Consider the following 23,201-nt stretch of genomic DNA (forward strand, 5'->3'; position numbering starts at 1 on the left):
CCAAATAGCCAAAGCAATCCTGAAAAAGAAAAGCAAAGCTGGAGGCACCACCATTCCCGATTTCAATATATATTACAGAGCTGCAATCATCAAGACAGTATGGTACTGGCACAAAAAAAGACACACAGATCAATGGAACAGAATAGAGAGCCCAGAAATGGGCCCATAACTCCATGGTCAACTAATCTCCAACAAAGCAGGAAAGAATATCCAATGGAAAATAGACTGTGTCTTCAACAATTGGTGTTGGGAAGACTGGACAGCAACATGCAGAAAAATGAAATTGGACCACTTTCTTACCCATACGCAAAAATAAATTCAAAATGGATGAAAGACCAAAATGTGAGACAGGAAGCCATCAAAATCCTAGAGAGCACAAGCAGCAACCTCTTTGACCTCGGCTATAGCAACGTACTACACACATCTCCAGAGGCAAGGGGAACAAAAGCAAAAATGAACTATTGGGACTTCATCAAGATAAAAAGCTTCTGCACAGCCAAAGAAACAATCAACAAAATAAAAGGCAGGGAGAAGATATCTGCAAATGACATAACCAATAGAGTTAGTATCCAAAACCTATAAAGAACTTACGAAACTCAACATCCAAAAAACAAATAATGTAGTTAAGAAACTGGCAGAAGACATGAATAGACATTTTTCCAAAGAAGACTTTCAGATGGACAACAGACACATGAAAAGATGCTCAACATCACTCATCAACAGAGATATATAAATCAAAACCATGATGAGATACAACTTCATGCCTGTCAGAATGGCTAAAATTAACAACACAGGAAACAACAGATGTTGGCAAGGATGTGGAGAAAGGGGAACCCTCTTACACTGTTAGTAGGAATGCAAACTGGTGCAGCCACTCTGGAAAACTGTATGGGGGTTCCTCAAAAAGTTAAAAGTAGAACTACCCTATGATCCAGCAATTGCACTACTAGGTATTTACCCAAAGGGTACAAAAATACAGATTTGATGGGGTACATGCAACCTGATGTTCACAGTAGCATTATCATCAAGAGCCAAACAATGGAACGAACCCAATTGTCCAACGATTGATGAATGAATAAAGAAGATGTGGTACACACACACACACACACACACACAATGGACTACTACTCAGTCATCACAAAGAATGAAATCTTGCCATTCGCAACCAAGTGGATGGAGCTAAAATGTATTATGCAAAGTGAAGTCAGTCAAAGACAAATACTGCATGATCTCACTCAAACGTGGAATTTAAGAAACAAAACAGATGAACATATGGGAAGGAGGAAAAAAGAGAGGGAAACAAAGCATAAGAGACTCTTAAAGATAGAGAACAAACTGAGGGGTGATAGAGGGAGGTGGGTTGGGGATGGACTAGATGGGTGATGGGTATTAAAGAGGGCACTTGATGTGATGAGCACTGGGTAGTATATGTGACGAATCACTGAATTCTCCTGAAACTAACATTGCACTGTATGTTAAATAACTCGAATTTAAATAAAAATTTGAAAAAAAAATTAAAAAATAAAGTGTAGAGGTCTTAAGTTGGAAAGCTAGTTTCTGCTACATATGGTCATACCCTCTAGTAGGTTAGCCTGAACTTCTTTAAATGGTGATCTCAGGAGAGAAGGGGGGCAAGTCCCAATGCACAAACTCTTTTCAAGTCTCTACTTAAGGCATATAAATACATATATATGTATGTGTATGTATATATATATATATCCCCCCATCAAGCAAGGTAAACCCATAGTCACTGAAGGAGAGGCTATAAAGGGTCAAGATCATAGAATTTTTGAAGAATCTCCAAGGGAGCCTATTATGAGAAAAAGGGAATGAGAGCTAGTAGTTCTCATGCATGTCATGAGCTCAGTTGTGGAGTCGTTTTAGGTTCTGCCCAAAAGAACTACTTGCAAGGGTAGACGTTAAGGGAAATGGAGAGGGTTACCTAAAGGAATAGTTAGAGGGAGGCCTGATTCACTGGGGGCCATTACTATAACAATGTACCACATCAGTATTAAATGTTAGCTGTGGGAATGGTACAGAGTGGATGTTTGTGTACCCCTAAATGATGGGGACTTCATGAGGATGGGGACTTCACAAATGAGATTAGTGCCCTTATAAAAGAGGCCTGAGAAAGATCTTTTGGCCCTTCTGCCATGTGAGGAAACCGTAAAAAGACACTATCCATGAACCAGGAAGTGGGCCCTTATGAGACACTGAAAATGCTCATGCCTTGATCTTGGTACTTCCTAGCCTCCAGAACTGTGAGAAATAAATTCCTGTTGTTTATAAACCACCTAATATAGGGTATTCTGTTAGAGCAATATGAACAGACTAAGGCAAATTCCAGTACTTCTTCTAGCCACATAAACATATTCAACATAGGCACATAGTCTGAATGCGATTGATTCATGTTTACTTACAACAATGGGATGTCACTACATATGCGCAAACAACCCAACTACAATGGAAGACCACTTATGAGCTACCATAGAGAGATACAAAACTTAATATACTTCCCTCAGCAAAATTGTACCATGAACCCCTTTTCCTAAAAATTCAACAATACAATTGTGGAAAAAATAAACCTATAGGAAAATTTTATATGAATCTAGGACGATTTAGCCTGGAAAGTAAAGTTCTCTCCATAAAATAACTTCATGATTTTATCTTCTTCAATAAGAATAATTTGTATTTCATGACTTTTTTAAAGCACATAAAGTTTGTGAAGTCTGCATTCACACTGATTCCTCCTAATCTTTCCAGTCTCATGTCAAAAGACAAGTGTCTACTTGCTGCACAGTGATCCTCTCCAGGAGAACAAACAAAACAAAACATTTATTATACACAGGGATACTAAATTTCTCATGGCCATGCTTTATTATAGATGCTGGAAAAACAAGTTACCATTCATTTTCTCTATAAGGCAGCAAAAAAGGGAATGGAAGTAACATCTAAATAAAATAAGCTGCCTGATACAGGGAATAAAGGTAGCAATTATAAAAGGGAAGGCTTTCTTATGAAATGATTTTGGTCAGATAAAACTGCTCATAAAACCAGGGAGAAGAAAGAAGGCAGGTTCAGGCAAGTGTTCCTTTAATAAGGCCACTTATAAAATTATCACATAAATCTCTTATCTCGGTGCAAATTGACTGATGCAGAAAATCTGATGAAAAGTAACAGTGAGTTTTAGCAATTTTCCTCAAAATTATATAGTGAGTGACTGAACTAGAACTTGTGTTAAATTTCTTGATTCACAGTTAGGTACAAACTTACCAAAAGGCATTAGGACCTAGACCATGGCAAACTTGTTTCCTCTCAGATTCCCCACGTCTAGCTGTTGGGGAAGGTCACAGAAAAGACTCGGTTGAGCTAAAACTGGACCCAGGTGATCTGAGTGAATCTCCTTATCCCCTCCCCTTGGGATGTGGTTCTGTTTGCTTTTCCTGGTCCCCAAGGCTGCTGCAAGCACATAGCCTTGAGATAAAGATATGGTGTTGAGAACACCTGCACAATACACTTAACTGAACCCAGTTAAGGCCTCTCTCTATATAAACTTTTAAGATTTGGTGGGTGGGTGCAGGGATCCATTATTCTTCCAGCCGCCCAAGACAAGCCTCCTAGGCAAGTCCCCTTTGCTTAGCGAAACTGCCACCTACAAAACTAGAAAGGCCTTCCCCTTTCTTTGGTCTCTCTGCCCTCCATATTCGGAAGCCAGTTTCAGATTAAACCTGGGAAGCTCCCAAGGAGGTTATGAACCAACACTAGCACAGTGCACAAGCTCAAAAATAGTGTTAGAATGAGTAAAAGAATGAAATTTAAACAAGATTTTACATTTAGTCAGGACTATAACTGAGATCTGGGTTACAATCTTAGATTCATTAATTATTAGGAAATTACTTAGCTTCCCTGAATCTATTTTCACTTCTGAAAAATGAAAATAAAATTTATCATTAGACCAGGTACCTTGAGTTGCTGGGAATATAAATGTGAACAAGAGGGCGAGGGGAAGTAAGGGTAGTAAAGACCAATACAGACAAAACAAAACTAGAAAGTGAATATACAGAATAGTTATGAATGAAAAACAAGAAAAACAAGGTGCTGCAGTAAAAACAGATTTTTTTTTTTAAAGATTTTATTTATTTATTTGACAGAGAGAGAGATAGCGAGAGCAGGAACACAAGCCGGGGGAGTGGGAGAGGGAGAAGCAGGCTTCCTGCCGAGCAGGGAGCCCGATGTGGGACTCGATCCCAGGACCCTGGGATCATGACCTGAGCCGAAGGCAGATGCTTAACAACTGAGCCACCCAGGCGCCCATAAAAACAGATTCTAACGATGAAAATAAACATGCAATTTTAAGCATATGACTCATGTGACAAAAGAAATTAGATCTCATCTCTTCCTTCCCTTGCTAAATTATGAATTAAAAACTGAACATGAAAAATATGTAATTCAAATTCCTAAGTAAACAAAGTTACATCATTAGAATATGATATTTACTATAGACAGCAAGACTAAAGAACAAGCATTTCACAGATATTGGTTCTAAGCATGCCTGAGGAGGAAGTATGGAATTAAAGAGAACGTCCTCCAGCCAGAAAAATCCATTTTCAATCACACCATTTAAGTTTTAGCACAGTTCTTAACCTCTCCAAGCCTCAGTTTTACAACTTGGTTGGAAAAATGAGGACGATACAGGCACCTATCTCACTGGACTGTTATGAAGATGAACTAAGAGAGTGACAAAGTTATAGTAATCGTAAGAGTTTGATATTTGCATAAAACACACAGGTTAATGGAACAAAACAGCCCAAGTACCAAGAATATACAATGAAGAAAGGAGAGTCTCCCTAATAAATGGTGCTGGGAAAACTGGAGAGCCATATGCTCCTTGACATTGACCCTGACAATGATTTTCTAGATTCGGAACCAAAAACAAAGGCAAAAAGCAAAAATAAACAAGTGGGACTATGTTAAACTAAAAAGCTTCTGCACAACAAAGGAGGCTATCATCAAAATGAAAAGAACCTATGGGATGGAAGAAAATACCTGTAAATCATATATCTGATAAGGGGTTAATATCCAAAATATGTAAGGAACACCTACAACTCAACAGCAAAAAAGCAAAGAATTTGAGGAACTTCTTCCAAAGACATACAGATGGCCAAGAGATATATGAAAAGGTGCTCAACATCACTAATCATCAGGGAAATGCAAATCAGAACCATGAGATATCACCACACACCTGTCAGTTTGCTGTCATCAAAAAGACAAGAGATAATAAGGGTTATCGAGGACGGGGAGAAAAGGGAACCCTTGTGCACTGCTGGTGGGAATGTAAACTAGTGTAGGCATTACAGAACACAGTTACGGAGATTACTCAACTTAAAAACAGAACTACCATATTATCCAGCAATTCTATTTCTGGATATATATCCAAAGGAAACAAAATCACTATGTGCATGAGATATCTGCACCCCCATATCCACTGCACAACTATTTACAGTAGCCAAGACATGGAAATAAGTGGCCACTGACAGGTGAATAAAGAAAATGTGGTATATACAATGGATTATTCAACCATGAAAAGAATGAAATCTTGCCATTTGGGACAACATGGATGGATCTTGAGAGCATTATGGTAAGTATCAGAAAGAAAAATACAAATACTGTATGGATCTCACATGCAGAATCTAAAAAAAAAAAACAAAAAACCCCAAAACAAAACAAACTCATGGAAACAAAGAACATACTGGTCAAAAGGTAGAAACTTAAGAGTTACAAGACAAATAAGTTCTGGGGATGTAATGTCAGCATGGTTAAAAAAAATAATGAACGGTATGTGGCATATAATCTCAGTAAAGGATACAACAAAATGATCATTCCTACAAATCTGACGAATGTTTTTAAAATGTATCCCACTAAATCAATATCTTTTTATTTTCTGAGCTATTATTTGTTTTACCCAAACACGTGGTTTGGAAAGAAATCTGTATATTTTCAGAAGGAAAACTTAGTATCAATTATAGATAAGAAAAAGTCCTTAAAAAAAAAACAAAAGTAGGAGGCACTGCTCCAACAGTCGAAAATGTCATTTAGATTTCAAGTCTACAGCTTAAGGAAGTTATCTAGTAGCGTATCATATTCCAGAATGGCTGAGCACAGCGGGATGAACAAAACTTGACCGAAAGAACTGTCAACACCTGAGAAACGCTTTCATACGAGGGCATCTTCGGTAACCAAGAAAGTGACAGCATCCAGGCTGCTGAGTACGGAGGCCCCTTCTCTCTCCACCCCAGCATCAGGCTGGGCAAATGCTAAACACTCCTTTCTAGAGCCTTCACTCTATACCAGCTCTTCCATCTTCAAGTCCTCCAATCCGCGAAGGCTCTGCTGCTACAGGTAAGACGGGCAGAGAAGAGTATGTCCTCTTCTCCATTCTTCACTCCCCCGAAACCACGATCTTGGCCGTGCGGCCCCCACTCCACCGTACGGAGTAAATTCAGAGCGCAAAGAAAACTAAAACTTTCTTTTTCTTCTTACAGAGGGCACCACCCGTGGAAACCCTCTAAAACACCTAAGGAAACGGGTTCTTCTCACCTCTTCGGACCTGGACCGAGTCCTTCCGCGCCAATAGCACGAGCTTCATTAAGCCGGGACCGCTCCCCTCAATTCCTCCCCCGCCTCTGACCCCCAGCTCGACCTCACCTGGGAGCGGTTCCACCAGGAGATGGCTTAGAGAAATCCCAGGAAAAGCGGCCCAGCTAGTGACGCCACCAAAGGCACAGTCATGGTCTACCTCATTCAGGTCACCGGCGCACACGCGCCTCAGCCACTGCGCCTCCCGCCGCTGGGTCGTTCCCCCACCCCCACGGTACCGTCGCAGCCTCCCGCATTGCACGCTGGGAACGGCCTCCCTCCACCTCTCGTAGACTTCAGTTCCCAGCATGGACAAGACTCCAAGCAGAACTGCACTCTGGGATTTGGAGTCCTTATTCCTCGCCTTCTCCGTCTTTAACAGAGAGTCCAAGGGACCCTGCAGGAGACTCTAAACGCAAAGCATCACCCAAGGTCGTGAAATGTAGGCTCCCTTCGCATCCGGGGCCTTGTGCCGTCTTTCGCGGGGTGGGGAATGGTGTCTCCTAGCAGCCGCCACCGCTCTTGCTTGCACAGGACCTGTTGGCGGGATCGAGTCCGGGTGGAACCGCGCTGGGGAGCGGTCAGGCGTGGCGGCGGGGCCAACCTTGGTCCGTGCGGCGGATCAGGGATCTCTGCTGGTTGCCAGGCTCGGTTAGGTGGGTGGATCTTGGTGAGCAGGAGCAGCCAGTTTCTTCCCAAAAAGGTTCTTTAAGTCTCAGGGCCCGTACGTAACAGCCTGTCTTCCCCACCCCTCCTGAGTCTTTGGTCCGCAATCCGTCGGCCTTCTCCTAGCTTCAGCCCCGGTTTCCCCGGCCTACCTGCTCTCATTTCAGGCGTTTATTTACACACCTTTTCTTTTTTACCCCTAGTTCCTGCTTCACCGAATCAGGGTTCATTTTCAGCCTTCCAAGTACCCCCGCGTTTGGCACCATTAGATGTTCGCGCGCCTCGGTGGTAAGGGGGCGTGGAGGAGGGGACTCAGAATCTTAGTTCTGACCTAGATTAGTTATAAGAGAGAATCCGTAGTGGTTTATTCAGCCGGTGCAGTCTTTGTTGGTTTGTGCCAGCTGCTATAATTTTGATCAAGGGTATTTTGCCCACTTATCTGTTACACAATTAAGGAGCCATAGCTCTTTGCTAACACCATAGAGGGTTACGATGATGTAATCTATAAAAATAGGAACGCTGTTTACCTCGAAAATGCTAATACCCACCTGTTTTGTTACAGAAAGTAAAGCACAGTGAAAGATTTCAAGATGCCACCTAATATAAACTGGAAAGAAATAATAAAAGTTGATCCAGATGACCTGCCTCGTCAAGAAGAATTGGCAGATAATTTATTGATTTCCTTATCCAAGGTGCTTAATTGATAAACAATACACACACATACATATATATACACACAACTATGATTAATCTAAGTTGTCCCTGAAATCAATGAATATTACAAATGGAAGAATTTTTATATTTTGCCCAAGGGTTATAAAACATAAAATAGTTGTTTTTCTTTTTACTTAGGTGGAAATAAGTGAGCTAAAAACTGAAAGTCAAGAAAATATGATACACCTTTTCAGAATTACTCAATCACTAATGAAGGTTTGTATGCAGTAGGTTTTAATAATGGTTTTGACTATTGGAGGACGTTTAAGGAACTGTTCTTAAATAAGTTAGTCTTTATGAAAGTACTTTGTAATATCAGAATCACTCAAAAATGAGATCTCTTCAAATGTGGATTGAAAATTTTAGTGTGCAAAACATTGCTGGTTTCTGCTCTAAAGTTCCTAGAAGAATGTCTAAGGGAAACAGAATGGGTATGTTTAAAAATAACATAGAGAGGTCCTTTGTAATTATGTTAACATAATCCTGAAGTCAGAATGAAAAGTGTGAACACTTGTATAGGGGTTTGTTGGGAGGGGGAAAGATTTAGGTGAGAGAAGGCCTCATGAGGGGCAAAGACTGATGAGTAATTTTAGGTAAATGGAAAGCAGTGGTAAACATTAAAAAGCTTCTAAAGCTGGAAATCACCTTAAATAAAAACTTGGACTAGAAAATGTGCTTGGTCTCCTGGGTATTTACCCCAAAGATACAAATGTAGTGATCCGAAGGGGACGTGCACCCCAATGTTTATAGCAGCAATGTCCACAATAGCCAAACTATGGTAAGAGCTAAGATGTCCACCAACAGATGAATGGATAAAGAAGATGTGGTGTATATATACAATGGAATATTATGCCATCAAAAAACCCCCGAAATCTTGCCATTTGCAACAACGTGGAGGGAACTAGAGGGTATTATGGTAAGCGAAATAAGTTAATCAGAGAAAAACAAGTATCATATGATCTCACTGATATGAGGAATTCTTAATCTCAGGAAACAAACTGAGGGTTGCTGGAATGGTGGGGGGTGGGAGGGATGGGGTGGCTGGGTGATAGACATTGGGGAGGGTATGTGCTATGGTGAGCGCTGTGAATTGTGCAAGACTGATGAATCACAGACATGTACCTCTGAAACAAATAATACATTATATGTTAAAAAAAAAAAAAAAAAGGAAGGGAAAAATGAAGGGGGGCAAACCGGAGGGGGAGACGAACCATGAGAGACTGTGGACTCTGAGAAACAAACTGAGGGTTCTAGAGGGGAGGGGTTGGGGGAGGATGGGTTAACCCAGGGATGGGTATTAAGGAGGGCACATGTTGAATGGAGCACTGGCTGTTATATGCAAACAATGAATCATGGAACACTACCTCAGAAACTAATGATGCAATGAATGGTTACTAACATAATAAAATAAAATTAAAAATAAATTAATTAATTTTAAAAAAATGTGCTTATTCTTTACGGTTGAGACAGGTGCAGAAAATTTATAGTAGGTTATAGAGGAAACAAATGTTGGGTATAGCTTGCAGTAGGCTGTCAAGGGTAATACAGGTGTATTTTATACTATCAGCAATGAGGAGCCATTAGAGGTTTTCGAGCCACAACTGGTAATAACAAAAGTATGCTTTAGGAAGGCTAAATTAGGTACGTTAATAGGACAAATTGAAGGGAATTGAAGCCATTTAGACATAACATTGTGAAGGTTAGAAGATTATGGACTAAAATAATGACAATGGTAAAAGAAAAAGTAGAAAACATTACAAAGGGAAAAGTTACAGTACTGGATATAAGACGAAGGAAAAAGAGGAATCAAAGATATTTCAAGCTGTTAGGAATCTAGGAATTATATCCTTAAGTAAGAAAATCGTCTATTCAACAAATATTTACTGAAAGTCTCCATATCCCAGGCATTGAAGGCACTAAATATTGGGAAAGCAAGTGAAACAAAATCCTCATTTTCAGTGCTTATGTAAAGATATAATTGAAATAACCTTTTTTATGTTTAGATGAAAGCTCAAGAAGTAGAGCTAGCTTTGGAGGAAGTTGAAAAAGCTGGAGAAGAACAAGCAAAATTTGGTAAACACCCTGGAAAACTTTATCATAGTGTTAAATAGGGGATTCTCTTTAATATACTCTATAAAATTTATATACTCACTTTATTTTAAAAGACATTTCTAGAACTCTTACTTCATGGATGAGGTATAAAAGTTATTTTTTTCTTATGTTACCTTATAATCATGATGGAATCTTTAACAATTTTATTACTTTGTTGAAGTTTATTTAAAAATTTGTTTTGAAATAAATCTGACCAATTGAAACTTTTTTTTTAATAGAAAATCAATTAAAAACTAAAGTAATGAAACTGGAAAATGAACTGGAGGTATGTCCTTTTGTATTACCTAGGGTGTAATTGTTGTTAATTTTATTATTTTGAATTATTTTTAAAATTTTATATTATTGGCTGGAAAAAATCACAAGAATGATATTGTGTTCATAATTAATTGTTTGTTCAACATATATTTTACATGTAATGTAAATTCTTAAGTTTAAGAATACTTAAATTCTTAGGATTGAGCATCCAATTATGAACAAAATAAAAACATTCCGTAGGGGTGCCTGGGTGGCTCAGTTGGTTAAGCAGCTGCCTTCGGCTCAGGTCATGATCCCAGGGTCCTGGGATCAAGCCCCATATTGGGCTCCCTGCTCAGCCAGGAGCCTACTTCTCCCTCTCCCTATGCATGCTGCTCCCCCTGCTTGTGCTCTCTCTCTCTCTCTCTCTCAAATAAATAAATAAAATTTAAAAGAAAAGAAAAAATTCAGTAATCTGAGGCTTAGTCTAGAGAGGTATACAGAAGATTACTAGTAACTGAACTGGAGTGGAGGCACATGGGAATTTGAGGAATAGTGATGGAAGGATATGCAGAAGAAGTAGCTTTTGAGAAAGCTAAGAGCCAAAATATGAATATATTGTTAAGGAACTGAATACATTGAGATTCCTGAGAATGTGGGAAGGAATGTGATATAAATGAGTTAGCCTTTAAAAGAAACGACCTTCTTCCTTTGTAGTAGGAAATGTGGATGTATACAGAAGATTTTATGTTTGTAGATTGAATACCTGGAAGTTGAGAGGTTGGAGGGAAAGCCCATTTGCTAAAAATAAGAGTGGAAGATGTGTGGTTAAAGTTTAAGGAAAATTAAGCTTGAAATATAGTGGAGAATGAGCTGGAGATTAGGGTATCTGGAGTCAGACAATTTGAATTCAAATCCTGATTCTTTTACTTACTAACTCTGTCAACTAGGATGAGTTATTTTTTATTCCATACTATATATCCATCTCCTAGAAAAATATCAACCATTCTCAATATATACTTATTAAATGAATTATGAAATTGGATTGATTCTGTTAGTATTTAGCCAGGCAGCTACTGTAGAATAGAAGGACAGGGCAGTGGGAGATATTGGTAAGAAAGTGGTTGAAGTGATAAGTAATGATTATGAAATCTCAGCTGAATGGGTAAATCAAGATTTGAATGGTGGGAGAGGTTAGAGACAAGTCAAGGGATTAGAGGGTCCTATGAGGTCAGAGGGAGGTATACTAGGAATCATGAGAAAATGTTTCCACTGGGACAAGGTTCTGGTGTGGGCATGAGAGTGGGAGGCTATAGTGAATTCAAGAAGCATGTAAAAAGATAGAGACTAGAATGAAAGTTATATGGATGTGGAAACTGCTTAGGGGGGCTTTAGTGAAACACTATGAGCCATGTGCCAAAAATTCTCAATGAATTTTGAGAGGGAGCAATTGGGAAGCTAGTAATTTGCTGCTACCATGAGTAGGTAGGGATTAGATAGCTGGATATCATATAGAATTCATAGCAACTGGAGTTTTCACAAGATGGTGGAGGAATGATAGCCTGGAAGTTGCAGGTTGAAGTAAATCAACACCTTCTCTTGCCCTTGAGGTCTTGGGATGTGAAAGAATGAGCATCTCCCAATTAAAAGAGTTCCAAAGGATTTAGTATACTAAAGAAACCAAATTGCAGCTAAGGAGGGAGATGGGGAGCATGATTTAGTAAAAGGGCTAAGAGTATAAAATATTAATTTACCTTGAAAGAAGATTTTTGAGAGCACAAAGGAAAGTTTTCTGAAGGAGGAAAAGAGGGAGAAAACTAATATATAGAAGTATCACAACTGTACGGTAAAGAGATGAACGTGAGACAGGTAGATAACTAAAGGATACATTTTGGACCATGACCCCAAATAACAGGAATATGGAATGAAATGGATTTAATCTACCACAAGATTTTTTTTAAGTAAAGTCTACCCCCAACATGGGTCTCAAACTCATGACCCTGAGATCAAGAGTTGAATGCTCTACCTACTGAGCCAGCCAAGTGCCCCAATCTGGCACAAGATTTTCAAGGTAATCTTAGTCTGAGCCATCCAGTACGGACACACTAATCACTTGTCGCTGTACATTTAAATTCATTACAATAAAAATTAAAAATTCAGTTCTGTAGTTGCAGTAGCCACATTTCAAGTGCTCAAAGCCACTTGTAGATAGTGGCTACGGTATTCAGGCATGCAGAGAACATTTCCATTATCCCAGAAAGTCCTGTTGGACAGCACTGGTTTAAATAGGGTATGAGGGAGGGGCGCCTGGGTGGCTCAGTTGGTTAAGCGACTGCCTTCGGCTCAGGTCATGATCCTGGAGTCCCGGGATCGAGTCCCGCATCGGGCTCCCTGCTCGGCAGGGGGTCTGCTTCTCTCTCTGACCCTCTTCCCTCTCGTGCTCTCTATCTCTCATTCTCTCTCTCAAATAAATAAATAAAATCTTAAAAAAAAAAAAATAAATAAATAAATAAATAAATAGGTTATGAAGGAAAGGGCAGGTTAAGAGCACCACAAGTCGGGTTCCCTGGGTGGCTCAGTCAGTTGAGTGTCCGACTCTTGGTTTTGGCTCAGGTCATGATCTCGCAGCTGTGGCTCGAGCCCCACATCGGGCTCTGTGCTCAGTGCAGAGTCTGCTTCAGATTCTCTTCCTCTTTCTCACTCACTCACTCTCAAATAAGTAAAAATGTTTAAAAAAAAAAATAAAGTCACCAGAAGTCAATGACTGGGTGGAGTCCCTGCTGGTTTGTAGCCTGGTTTCAGAGTTGTGATGCTCAGGACAAGCCTTGATAGTTCATTGCCTTTGTTCTCTGCTTGTGCAGTTTAGTCTGGTGTCTGTGGCTCAATGGTTATAATAGAGCCTGAGCGATTGACAGTCAATTCAGAGCTGTGGGTGGCTCAGAAGAAGCTTAAGGGCTTGTCAGTCTGCAAACTAAAGCTTAAATACATAATTTTACAAAACAGGTTCTTAAGCTAACATGATTTTAAACATCTGGTGCTAATTATAATACAAATTTAAAGTCAATTTGTTGTTGATTCTCCAATTATAATGGGGCTGATTTATACTTCTGTTTTATTACTTTAAGATGGCCCAGCAGTCTGCAGGTGGACGTGACACTCGGTTTTTACGTGATGAAATTCGCCAACTTGAAAAACAGTTGGAACAAAAAGATAGAGAATTGGAGGACATGGAAAAGGAGTTGGAGAAAGAGAAGAAGGTTAATGAACAAGTAAGGCACACTTTCCTCAATGAATTTTAACTGATCAAGTTACCTAAAAACACCTGATTATACTTTTTATAATGGTAACTATCAATTGTATGTTTTATGTGAGAATTGTGTATACTTACCTCTCAGGTTTTGTATCACTGTTCATGTTGTCAACACGTCTTTAAATCAAATTTCTTGTTTTTGGGAGTACCTCGCTTTGTGCAATAAATACCTATATGTAAAAAAATATAGGTTCTTAAGAAGTTGTGTTAATGCCACTATTTTATAAATCAGTGTATATTTTAAAGTACATTTTATCTTTTATACAAATATAGTTATTGCCTTTTATGTTATTCTTCATTATTTATAAAATAATTCGTGCAGTGGTCACTTAAATTTAGTTTGAGGAAAAAATTTTTTGCAGCTGAATTTGTGAGTTCCTGTCAGAAAACAGCATGTGTCCTATTTTGCCTCACCTGTCAGTAAACTTATATAAAATCTGCTGCCTAAGTGTGGTAACTGTCCCATCCCTGATTCCCAAAAGCTTTTTCTACCTTTGTGTCCTTTAGGTCAATATTTTATTACATCCTAATAATTTTATTTTGTCCATTGTTCTCTAAAAAAATAGAAGGTGGTAAATTTTAAGTAGACAACAATAATTATAAGATGTTGCTATTTTAAAGAATTTGTTATAAATTGATTTTGTAAGGAAAAACATGCCTATTCTTGATATATCTATTTTCTTATATAATTTAGAAGATTCATGCAAAGGTGATCTATCCATACCATTTTTGTGGTGAAAAAAGTATGGATTGATGCCACCTAAAGGTCAGAAATAAGTTCTTAGAGGATTGTCTGTTTAGTTGACTCAATAAAACATAACAGACCTATGGATTTCTTAATCATTAAGGATTCAACCTATGACATACAGTAATAGAATTGCTTATTAGGGGGATATCTGTGGTTTTCTGGACTGTTGTTCTTCTGTCTAGCCCATATATTAATCAACTTTTTGTCATTCATACCATGCACCCTTAGCTAATCAGAAGTACCGTGTCCATTCTTCTTAGACTGCTATCTTTTATTCATAGGTACAAACACAGAAAACTTGAATATATGGCCTGTGTACCATTCCAGTTGCTAGATTCCTTGAGATGGAATATGAGTTGTTGGCAATTTCTTCTTTGCCCTTAACCAGTCATTCACTTTATGGAGTATTTATAGCTTGCCAGAAACGGTTAGGTACTAGGAATACAAAGGGCAATGATACCCTACTTTTTGATATTCATTGTCAATAATAAATATAACAGAGGATACTCTGGGGAGGGTTACCTAAATCAGTCTTGAGGTTCAGGAAGTGATTTGTAAACTGAGACCTGAAGTAGTAGTTAGTCTGGCAAAGGGTTGGAGTATACATACGTGGTGGTTAAAGATAGGGCATTCTGGCCTGAAGATACAGCATTGTTAAGATCTGGAGGGAAGAGATGGCATGGTGAATTCAGGGAACTAGTTATTCATTTTGGCTGAAATATAGGTAAAAATAGCTAGTGTAGAATCCTTACTGTGTGCCAGATATTTTATATGCGCTAATTCATTATTCCTCATTTCATACTTATCATGAGATAGGTAACATTTCTCCATGCTATAGATAAGGAAACTGAGACACAGGAGGGGTAAGTAATTGTTCACGGTTACAGAAATAAGTGGTAAAACCAGGATTTGAGTCCAAACTTACTCAGTGAATCTATGCTCTAAACCACTGTACTATCCTGCCTTCCTAGTTTAAACATTTGTGATCCTCTGGAGAGATAAGCACAGGCCAGTTCCTGAGGAATTGGGTGTTTTTCCTAAGAGGAGCCAATAAAAATTTTGAATACAAGAATATCATGATCAGATCTACTTTTGAAGTTTATTCAGCTTTACAGAGAGTGGATTGAAGGGGACTAAGTATAGTAAGGAGACACTGCTGTTAATTCAGGCAGGTGCTGATGATGGGCTAATTAAAGTCATGACTCAAGGGATTAAGGGATCTAGACACGTTTAGAGATGTGGGTGTAATTGGATGTGGTGAATGATTGATTGGTTGTCAGAGGAGAGGGAGGAATGGAGAGTTTTCTGCATTGGGCCACTGCATAAGGAGACTGTCATTTAAGTAGAGACACAAAAGGAACTAGAAAGTGTGTAATTATTACTTCAGTTTTCACTTTTGTACATGTTGAGTTTGAGGTCACAGTGGGCATATTCAAAAAGGATAACTGGATTTGGAATTCATGAAAGACACTGGGTGGATGATGAATATTTGTGAATTAAGAACATAGCTATGAAGCCATAGAAATGACTGTAAGGGAGATCTCTGAGAAATGTCTAATGAAATAGGAAGAAGTGCTTCAAGGAACGGCACAAGAAAAGACAAAACTCAAGAATGTAATGTTTGAAACACTAAGGGAAAAGAGCATCAGTAGTGCTAAATGCTTCAGTGTTAAGTTCTTGACATCTCTTGCCTTGTTAAAATTTTCCAGTTCAAAACACAATGGGACTGTTCCTTAATTCCCAGGTGACGATGATGATGACAGTAGTAGGTAAACTCTGGAGATTTTTATAGCATTTGGCATTTTATTATAAACTTTCCCTAAACTTTTTATTTTGAAAACTATCAAACCTTCATAAATATTGTAAGAAAAGGAATAAACATTTTATGCTCTTAATATAGATTCACCAGTTGTCAAAATTTTGCCACATTTACTTTCTCCATCAGTATCTTTATATACACATATTTTTCTCTTTATTTTTGCTGAGCCATTTGAGAGTTAACTGTGGATATTATGATACTGCACACTGAAATATTTCAGCATGTCTCTGAAAAAAGAGGAGTATTCTGTAACATAACCACTATATAATTACCATATGCAGGAAATTTATTTTTATTCAATACTCTTATCTAATATCTAGTCTGTAATTGTATTTTTTTCTATTGGCCTAATACTGCCTTTCATAGTCCCTCCACCCAATATCCAAGGTTCCATCAAGGATCACATACTGCATTTGCTTATTTATTACAGACTTTTAACTATGTTTTAATTGCAAACCACTGAGAATTTTGCTTTCTCCTTGAATTAGGGAGAAAAGCGGAAAAGTGAAAGGCCATAAGAGGGATGGGGTTTGGACAATGGATGAAAAAAATCTGTGATAATAGTTATAGTATTTACCTGTTTTGGGAAACAAAAGAGTCACAAATGAAATCATTTATGAGAGGAGGGGAACATGCTCCATAGTTTTTTGTTATTTCCTGCACTGAACATTGTGCTAAGGACTTCATATACATTATACTTAATTTTTACATCAACATATGAGATGGGAAAATTGGATTTAAGAGATGGTAAATCACTTGTTCATACTCTACCAGAGATTAATGGACAAAGAATATAAACCTGGGCCAGTCTGATTTCAGATTGCTTCTTTTTAACCATTATGTTGTGCTGCCTTATATTTCTAAGTAATTTAAATGCTCACCAGAGCAGAGTATATTCTAGCTCTGACATAGAAGAACTGCAAAATATTAAAGATCTTGGACAGAAAATTACTCATTAGATTTTGGGGGGGGGTAATTTGTTTATTGCTTTGTTTCTGTATCCTTTGGTTAGAGTTTTGGTTTTAGTTTTTTTTTTTTTAAATCTTTTAAACTCAACCTGTTTTTTATAATCCTTAGATTTCACAAGTTTTGGTTTATTATTCATGTCTTTGATCAACATGAGTCCTTAGTAGTTAATCATTCTCTACTTCATTGGAGAGAATGTAAAATTTAAATTGATCAGCCGAAAACCTGGTTTTATATTGAATTACTGCTGAACATTATTTTTTTTCCTATTTTAGTTGGCTCTTCGAAATGAGGAAGCAGAAAATGAAAACAGCAAATTAAGAAGAGAGGTTGGTAAAAAATTTTAGTAGTTGTGGTAGTTCAACAAAGTTACTTGTTAAAAAGTTTTCATAAATTTATACTCTAACCACAACTGGAACCTTCTAAGTAACTGATGCTATTAAGCTGCCTGATTTTATGATATGAATTTGTCTCGGGGAAATAGAAAATAAATTGAAAGTTGAGGCCATTAAGTACTAACTACATTCATCTCTTACTTTATGTGGGTAAATTTTGCTTTGTTTCATAAGCCATTCTTTGTTATTTTGCTAATTAACTGAATAACTGGATTTCTGTCTTCTCTTATTTTACCCAGTATTCTTTTAAATGTTTTGTTTCTCATGAAATCTTATAAGTTCTTTATTATTTGGTTCTTCTGAGCCAAATAATGTTTGTACATTGTTTATCCTTATAAGAGTTCTTATCTTATTAACATAACCAAAATATTCTTTGTTTTGGTTGATAATGAATATTCTTGCTTTCTTTGATTATCCAAAATAATATCTCCTTCTAAAATTTCTCTTTTTTGTTTTAATTTCTAATTCTTAATTTTAATTATGTATCATCTTACTCATTTCTAATTATCTTTTTCCTGTTCTTTTCTGGAGAACAAACGTCTAAAGAAAAAGGTGAGACTTTAAGGGTGGTGAGACCTTGGGAGTTTAAAGATATGTTTTGAGATCAGCTATTTAGAGGATGAAATTTTGTTTCTATGCATAGTTTCTTAATATAGAATATTGTATTTGGTCTGCCTTCAGAACGAGCAGCTTCGTCAGGATATTATTGACTATCAGAAACAAATAGATTCACAAAAAGAAACACTTTTATCACGAAGAGGAGAAGACAGTGACTACCGATCACAATTGTCTAAAAAAAACTATGAACTTGTCCAATATCTGGATGAAATTCAGGTAAAATAGAAGTCAGTTCAAGGCAATGATTCTTATAAAACTTCAATTTCATTAATATAAACCTAGTATTTGGCCCTACATTTAAATTCTGTAGTAGAAATCTGCAACTATGCATTTGGAAACATGAAATAAATTACGTCTTTAAAGTTATAAATCTTACGATTCATTCATTTTATATGCCTATCTTGGGCATTAAGAAGAACAAAGCTTTTTAGATACAATTTGCTTGATATTTAATTTGATTTAATTGGTCAAAAGCAATTGCTACTACAGATCTCTAAAGAATTCTCTATTCTTCAGCAGGCACTTAGGACTCTGTTTAATTTAGTTTAAATTTCAGTTTCTTAAGTTAACCATAGTGTCTTTAACTTTATTAGACTTTAACAGAAGCTAATGAAAAAATTGAAGTTCAGAATCAAGAAATGAGAAAAAATCTAGAAGAGTCTGTACAGGAGATGGAAAAGATGACTGATGAGTATAACAGGATGAAAGCTCTTGTCCATCAAACAGATAACATAATGGACCAATTAAAAAAAGAAAATGATCATTACCGGCTTCAAGTAAGAATTGCTGTTAGAGTAACTCATTCGTGCAGACTTCATATCGTATCATTACTATTTATGTGAAACTAAAAGTACTTTAACTTTCTAGGATATGAATTTCTGTCTTATGCTGTAATATACGTTTTACTGTAACATGTTGCCATGCTGACATGTTTGTCCATATGTGTTTTCTCTAATGCCCCTACGCATACCTTGTAGTTGATACCTGAATGAATGTGTAGACAGCAGTCCTGGAAAACTAATAAATATGGGGATTTTCTACTAAAGATGCTTAGAAGTCCTGTGGACCTGAAGTTAAGTTTTATACCGTAAAATAAATACACTATAAATATGAGAAAACCAATACATTACTCTTTTTTTTTTTAAGATTTTTTATTTATTTATTTATTAGAGAGTGAGAGAGAGGGAAACAACATGAGAGGGGAGAGGGTCACAGGGAGAAGCAGGCTCCCCGCTGAGCTGGGAGCCCGATGTGGGACTCAATCCCAGGACCCTGGAATCATGACCTGAGCCGAAGGCAGTTGCTCAACCAACTGAGCCACCCAGGCGCCCATACATTGCTCATTTTTTTACATGGTATTAAACTAGTGTAAAAATAGAATAATGCTCAAAAATATAATTCTCTAGTAATGACAAATAATTAGATATCTGTAATGATACAGAAACCATTAAATACCACTTCTAACTACAGAACTGCTCCAATAATGAATATGCATTGGTAATGTATACACATATATGTGTATGAGTATGTATACTGTGTATGTGTAATATATGTGTAAATATGCATATCTAACAAATATGTATATATTGCACTATTTTGCAGCAATTCTTGAAACAATTATTGCCTTTTAGGTGCAGGAGCTTACAGATCTTCTGAAAGCAAAAAATGAAGAAGATGATCCAGTCATGGCTGCTGTCAGTGCAAAAGTAGAAGAATGGAAGGTGCTTTTTTCAGTTGATCTAATGGTTTTTCATTTGTATTTTTGATTTCAATTTCTTAGTCTTAGTTTTCTTTAAAGGCCTTATGGTAGTTAGTGACATTTTTATTGGGCAATTTTTGTCCTAGTTAGGAAAGCACTAAGCAGTCTCTCCTGTGTAGTCCTCTAGCCTATGTGTAGTGTAAGTCTAAAACTTAACTTATTTGTCATCTAAAATAGATAACTCTAAGTAAAATTTAAATTTTTTTACATAACTCATAGTTACCTTGTATTAAGTATATATAGTTCCTGGCTAATTTTAGTTTTTCTAACTCTCCTTCCTTCAGACCAATCCAACTATTGGTTTTCCAGTGGGAATGGGAGTAAGGAAGGGGACCTTTCGGAATCATTTGAGAAGTTTTTTCAAAATACACCTTTCTTGCTCCTCCCCACTCTCCAACCCCAACCAAATCCTCTGGCCTTCCCATGTCAGAAGCTAGGATTATGATGACTGTATATTTTGAAAAAAGTCTAAAGCAATTCTGAATAAATCTAATTTTAAAAGCTATCACTTTTGTAGTCATTGTTTCTAACAGAGTTCACATAAATCTTGTTGGCTCTTTGGATTTGGTTATCTGGGAAGTTCAGATAACCTACATTTTAAACAAAAGCAGTAGTGGTGACAGTGATGCCCTGTAGAATCAATCAGGCGTCAGTAAACTTTCTGTAAGAAGTGCAGAGAGTAAATATTTTAGACCTTCTGGTCTCTGGTGTAACTAAACTCTGTTATTATAACATGAAAGCAGACATACAGCATACATAAATGAATGAGCTGTTTTGCAATAAGACTTGACAAAAACAGGCAGCAGACCAAATCTGACCTTTGATTGAGTTTACTGACCCCTGGAAAAGAGAAGTTTTTACATCCTATTTAATTTTGGGGGGAGAGATGGTAGTATATGTATTCTTTTGCACTTTATTTTGTTTTCACTTAGTATTGTTAGGAATTATTTATATCAGTATATATAGTATTGCTTTGTTCTTTTTAATGGCTTTGTAATTTTTCTTTGTAGGTATGTTATTTATTTAAGCGCTACCCTATTATGTGATATTTAGCAGGTTTCTGATGTTTGGTATTAGAAACAATGTTACAATGAATATCTTCGTGTATTTGTTATTTTGCCAATACGTGGATTAAATTGCTACAAGTTGTCATATATATCCAAATACATACCTCCAGTTTTGACACTTGTCTTTGGCTTTATGGTATTTTCACTATGAAGTTTTTTTTTTTTTTTGTATTATGTAGTTTATTTTTTTGTGGCTTTTGAACTTTGTGTCATAATTAGCGTTCTGAGTATAAAGTTGTTTCCTCTATTTTCTTCTGGTACCTCCTAGTTTCATCTTTTACATTTAAGTCTTTAAAGCATATGTAATTAATTTTGTCATGGAGAGTGAGGTATGGATGCAACAGACCTATTCTGTGTCCAAACATTATTTATTGAACATTTTATCTTTTTCCTACTGAAATACGGTTTCGTATTTATTACATACGACATGCTTGTTGAACTTGAATTTATTTTTGGATTCTCTGTTTATATTGATCAATCTATTTCTAACGTGTGTCCTTGCTTTAGTTATTGTTATGCTTAAATATTTGAAAAAGCTGTTCATTTTTCAGTTTTTAGACACTTACAAACATGTTTTCTAATATGAAATTTAGAAATAGTTCTTAAAAATCTTATTTTATTGGATATGTGATAAATTTATAAATTATAAGTTTATTTTGGTATTTGGTTCTTCTAGCAAAGAACACAAGACACCTTCATTCAGTGGCATTTTAAGGTTTTCTCTATAAAAATTAATTGTACAAAACTTCCTGGTAGTTGCATGAAGGTATTTATAATTCTTATTTAGGAATAGGTTTTAAAAACTTGAGATTGTTTAAAGATTGAATTTCTAAAACAGCAAAAATTATACTGTATATTTTTGAATTATTTCTTATTTGAACTTAAGGTTGTACATCCAAAAGGCACAAATGATTATGCAAATAGTTGCTGATACTTACTTCAAAGTGAATTTTATTTCCTGCATTTTCTGGTATCTGCTAATGGTATATATTAGAGTAGTTGCCATAAGTGAAAAATGGTTTATTAATTTTCCTCTTATGTAACAGATCCTATGTTGTTTATATCTAGTTAATTTTGTCTTCTAAAGATGATGAAATTATTGAATATCAGCAAATGTTACATAACCTGAGGGAGAAATTGAAAAATGTCCAGCTTGATGCTGATAAAAGTAACGTTATGGCTCTACAACAGGTAAAACCTTCTCAAAATTTGGTTTGTTAAAGTAGACAATGTGTCTAACCTAGTGGCTTACACTATTGGGTATATAATAAAGTCTTTTGAAATCCAATCCCAAGAAACAATTAGAATTAAGTTTAGAGTTAGGAATAGAATTATTTTGTGTGTTTTTCTGTGTTGATTCAGATAATAGACATATTGTTTTGATTGGGAATTATTTAATAAGAAACTTAAAAACTTTTAGAAACTTAAAAATATCCTAGTACTCTTATTAACATTTATTATATTATTTGTTGGTGCTGAAATATCCTGTATAATGTGAAAAAGCTGAAAGTGTCATTATAATTTGACTGTATTACATTAAATTTTATTTTTAGTACAAATATATTCATGTAGAAGGTGTACTTCCCTCGTCTGTGCTCTATAGTCACAGTCCGGAATAAAGAGGGAAATTTGGGAAGTATTTGGAGGATAAGAACAATTGCAAGGGACAATATTTGGAATGAAGTACTACAGGGCAAAAGATGGAAATGGGTGGGTCATGAGGAACGGTAGCATGAAAGAAGTCAGAAGAAGCCATAAATATTAGAGAGTTCTGGAATTCCCTTTGCCAGGATGTTAGCCATTAGATCAATCTGTAAGTATTAGAGTGACATCAGTGTATCTAACATTGTTGTGCAGTTGCGGTATACAGAGTAGTAAAGGACATAGTTTTGACCCAAAAAATACATATTCTACAATCTTGTTGAAGAAACATAAGACCGATTTTTTTCCTTACTTTTAAAATGTATGTTAATACCCATGAAGAAATAATATGTAATATTCAAAAATATTTTATAGGGTATACAGGAACGAGATAGTCAAATTAAGATGCTCACTGAGCAAGTAGAACAATATACAAAAGAAATGGAAAAAAATACTTTCATTATTGAAGATTTGAAAAATGAGCTTCAAAGAAACAAAGGTAATTAATGTTTAATA

At 36.5% G+C, this 23,201-nt stretch overlaps 2 protein-coding genes across 9 annotated transcripts in view; one reads left to right on the forward strand and one right to left on the reverse strand.

Moving 5' to 3' along the window:
* The window catches only part of TMTC3 (transmembrane O-mannosyltransferase targeting cadherins 3), a 62,681-nt gene extending 55,791 nt beyond the window's left edge, over positions 1-6,890 (reverse strand). For 2 of the 5 annotated variants that reach the window (XR_006790591.3, XM_045872887.3), the window contains exon 1: positions 6,201-6,554. Coding sequence is in view for 2 of the 5 variants with exons in the window: in XM_045872887.3 (XP_045728843.1) it covers positions 6,201-6,217 (17 nt within the window). In the remaining 3 variants the exon portion in view is untranslated. Of the gene's footprint in view, positions 1-6,200; positions 6,557-6,597 lie in introns of those variants that run through there. The other 3 variants (XM_064590826.1, XM_064590824.1, XM_064590825.1) reach the window with 3 other exon arrangements.
* A 20-nt stretch (positions 6,891-6,910) lies between these two features.
* Positions 6,911-23,201, forward strand: part of CEP290 (centrosomal protein 290) — an 85,735-nt gene continuing 69,444 nt past the window's right edge. For 3 of the 4 annotated variants that reach the window (XM_054506894.2, XM_064590822.1, XM_064590823.1), the window contains exons 1-13: positions 6,911-7,292; positions 7,506-7,590; positions 7,865-7,994; positions 8,155-8,232; positions 10,020-10,089; positions 10,347-10,393; positions 13,488-13,631; positions 17,481-17,534; positions 18,282-18,434; positions 18,812-18,994; positions 19,850-19,939; positions 22,113-22,235; positions 23,061-23,184. In XM_054506894.2, the coding sequence (XP_054362869.2) occupies positions 7,893-7,994; positions 8,155-8,232; positions 10,020-10,089; positions 10,347-10,393; positions 13,488-13,631; positions 17,481-17,534; positions 18,282-18,434; positions 18,812-18,994; positions 19,850-19,939; positions 22,113-22,235; positions 23,061-23,184 (1,168 nt within the window). In that variant the 5' untranslated portion in view covers positions 6,911-7,292; positions 7,506-7,590; positions 7,865-7,892. The remainder of the gene's footprint in view (positions 7,293-7,505; positions 7,591-7,864; positions 7,995-8,154; positions 8,233-10,019; positions 10,090-10,346; positions 10,394-13,487; positions 13,632-17,480; positions 17,535-18,281; positions 18,435-18,811; positions 18,995-19,849; positions 19,940-22,112; positions 22,236-23,060; positions 23,185-23,201) is intronic. The other variant, XM_045872883.3, reaches the window with a different exon arrangement.

The sequence above is a fragment of the Mirounga angustirostris genome, unplaced genomic scaffold (genome assembly GCF_029215605.1).
Source record: "Mirounga angustirostris isolate CCGP_5_RB_7025 unplaced genomic scaffold, mMirAng1.0.hap1 SCAF_5, whole genome shotgun sequence".
NCBI classification, from domain to species: domain Eukaryota; kingdom Metazoa; phylum Chordata; class Mammalia; order Carnivora; family Phocidae; genus Mirounga; species Mirounga angustirostris.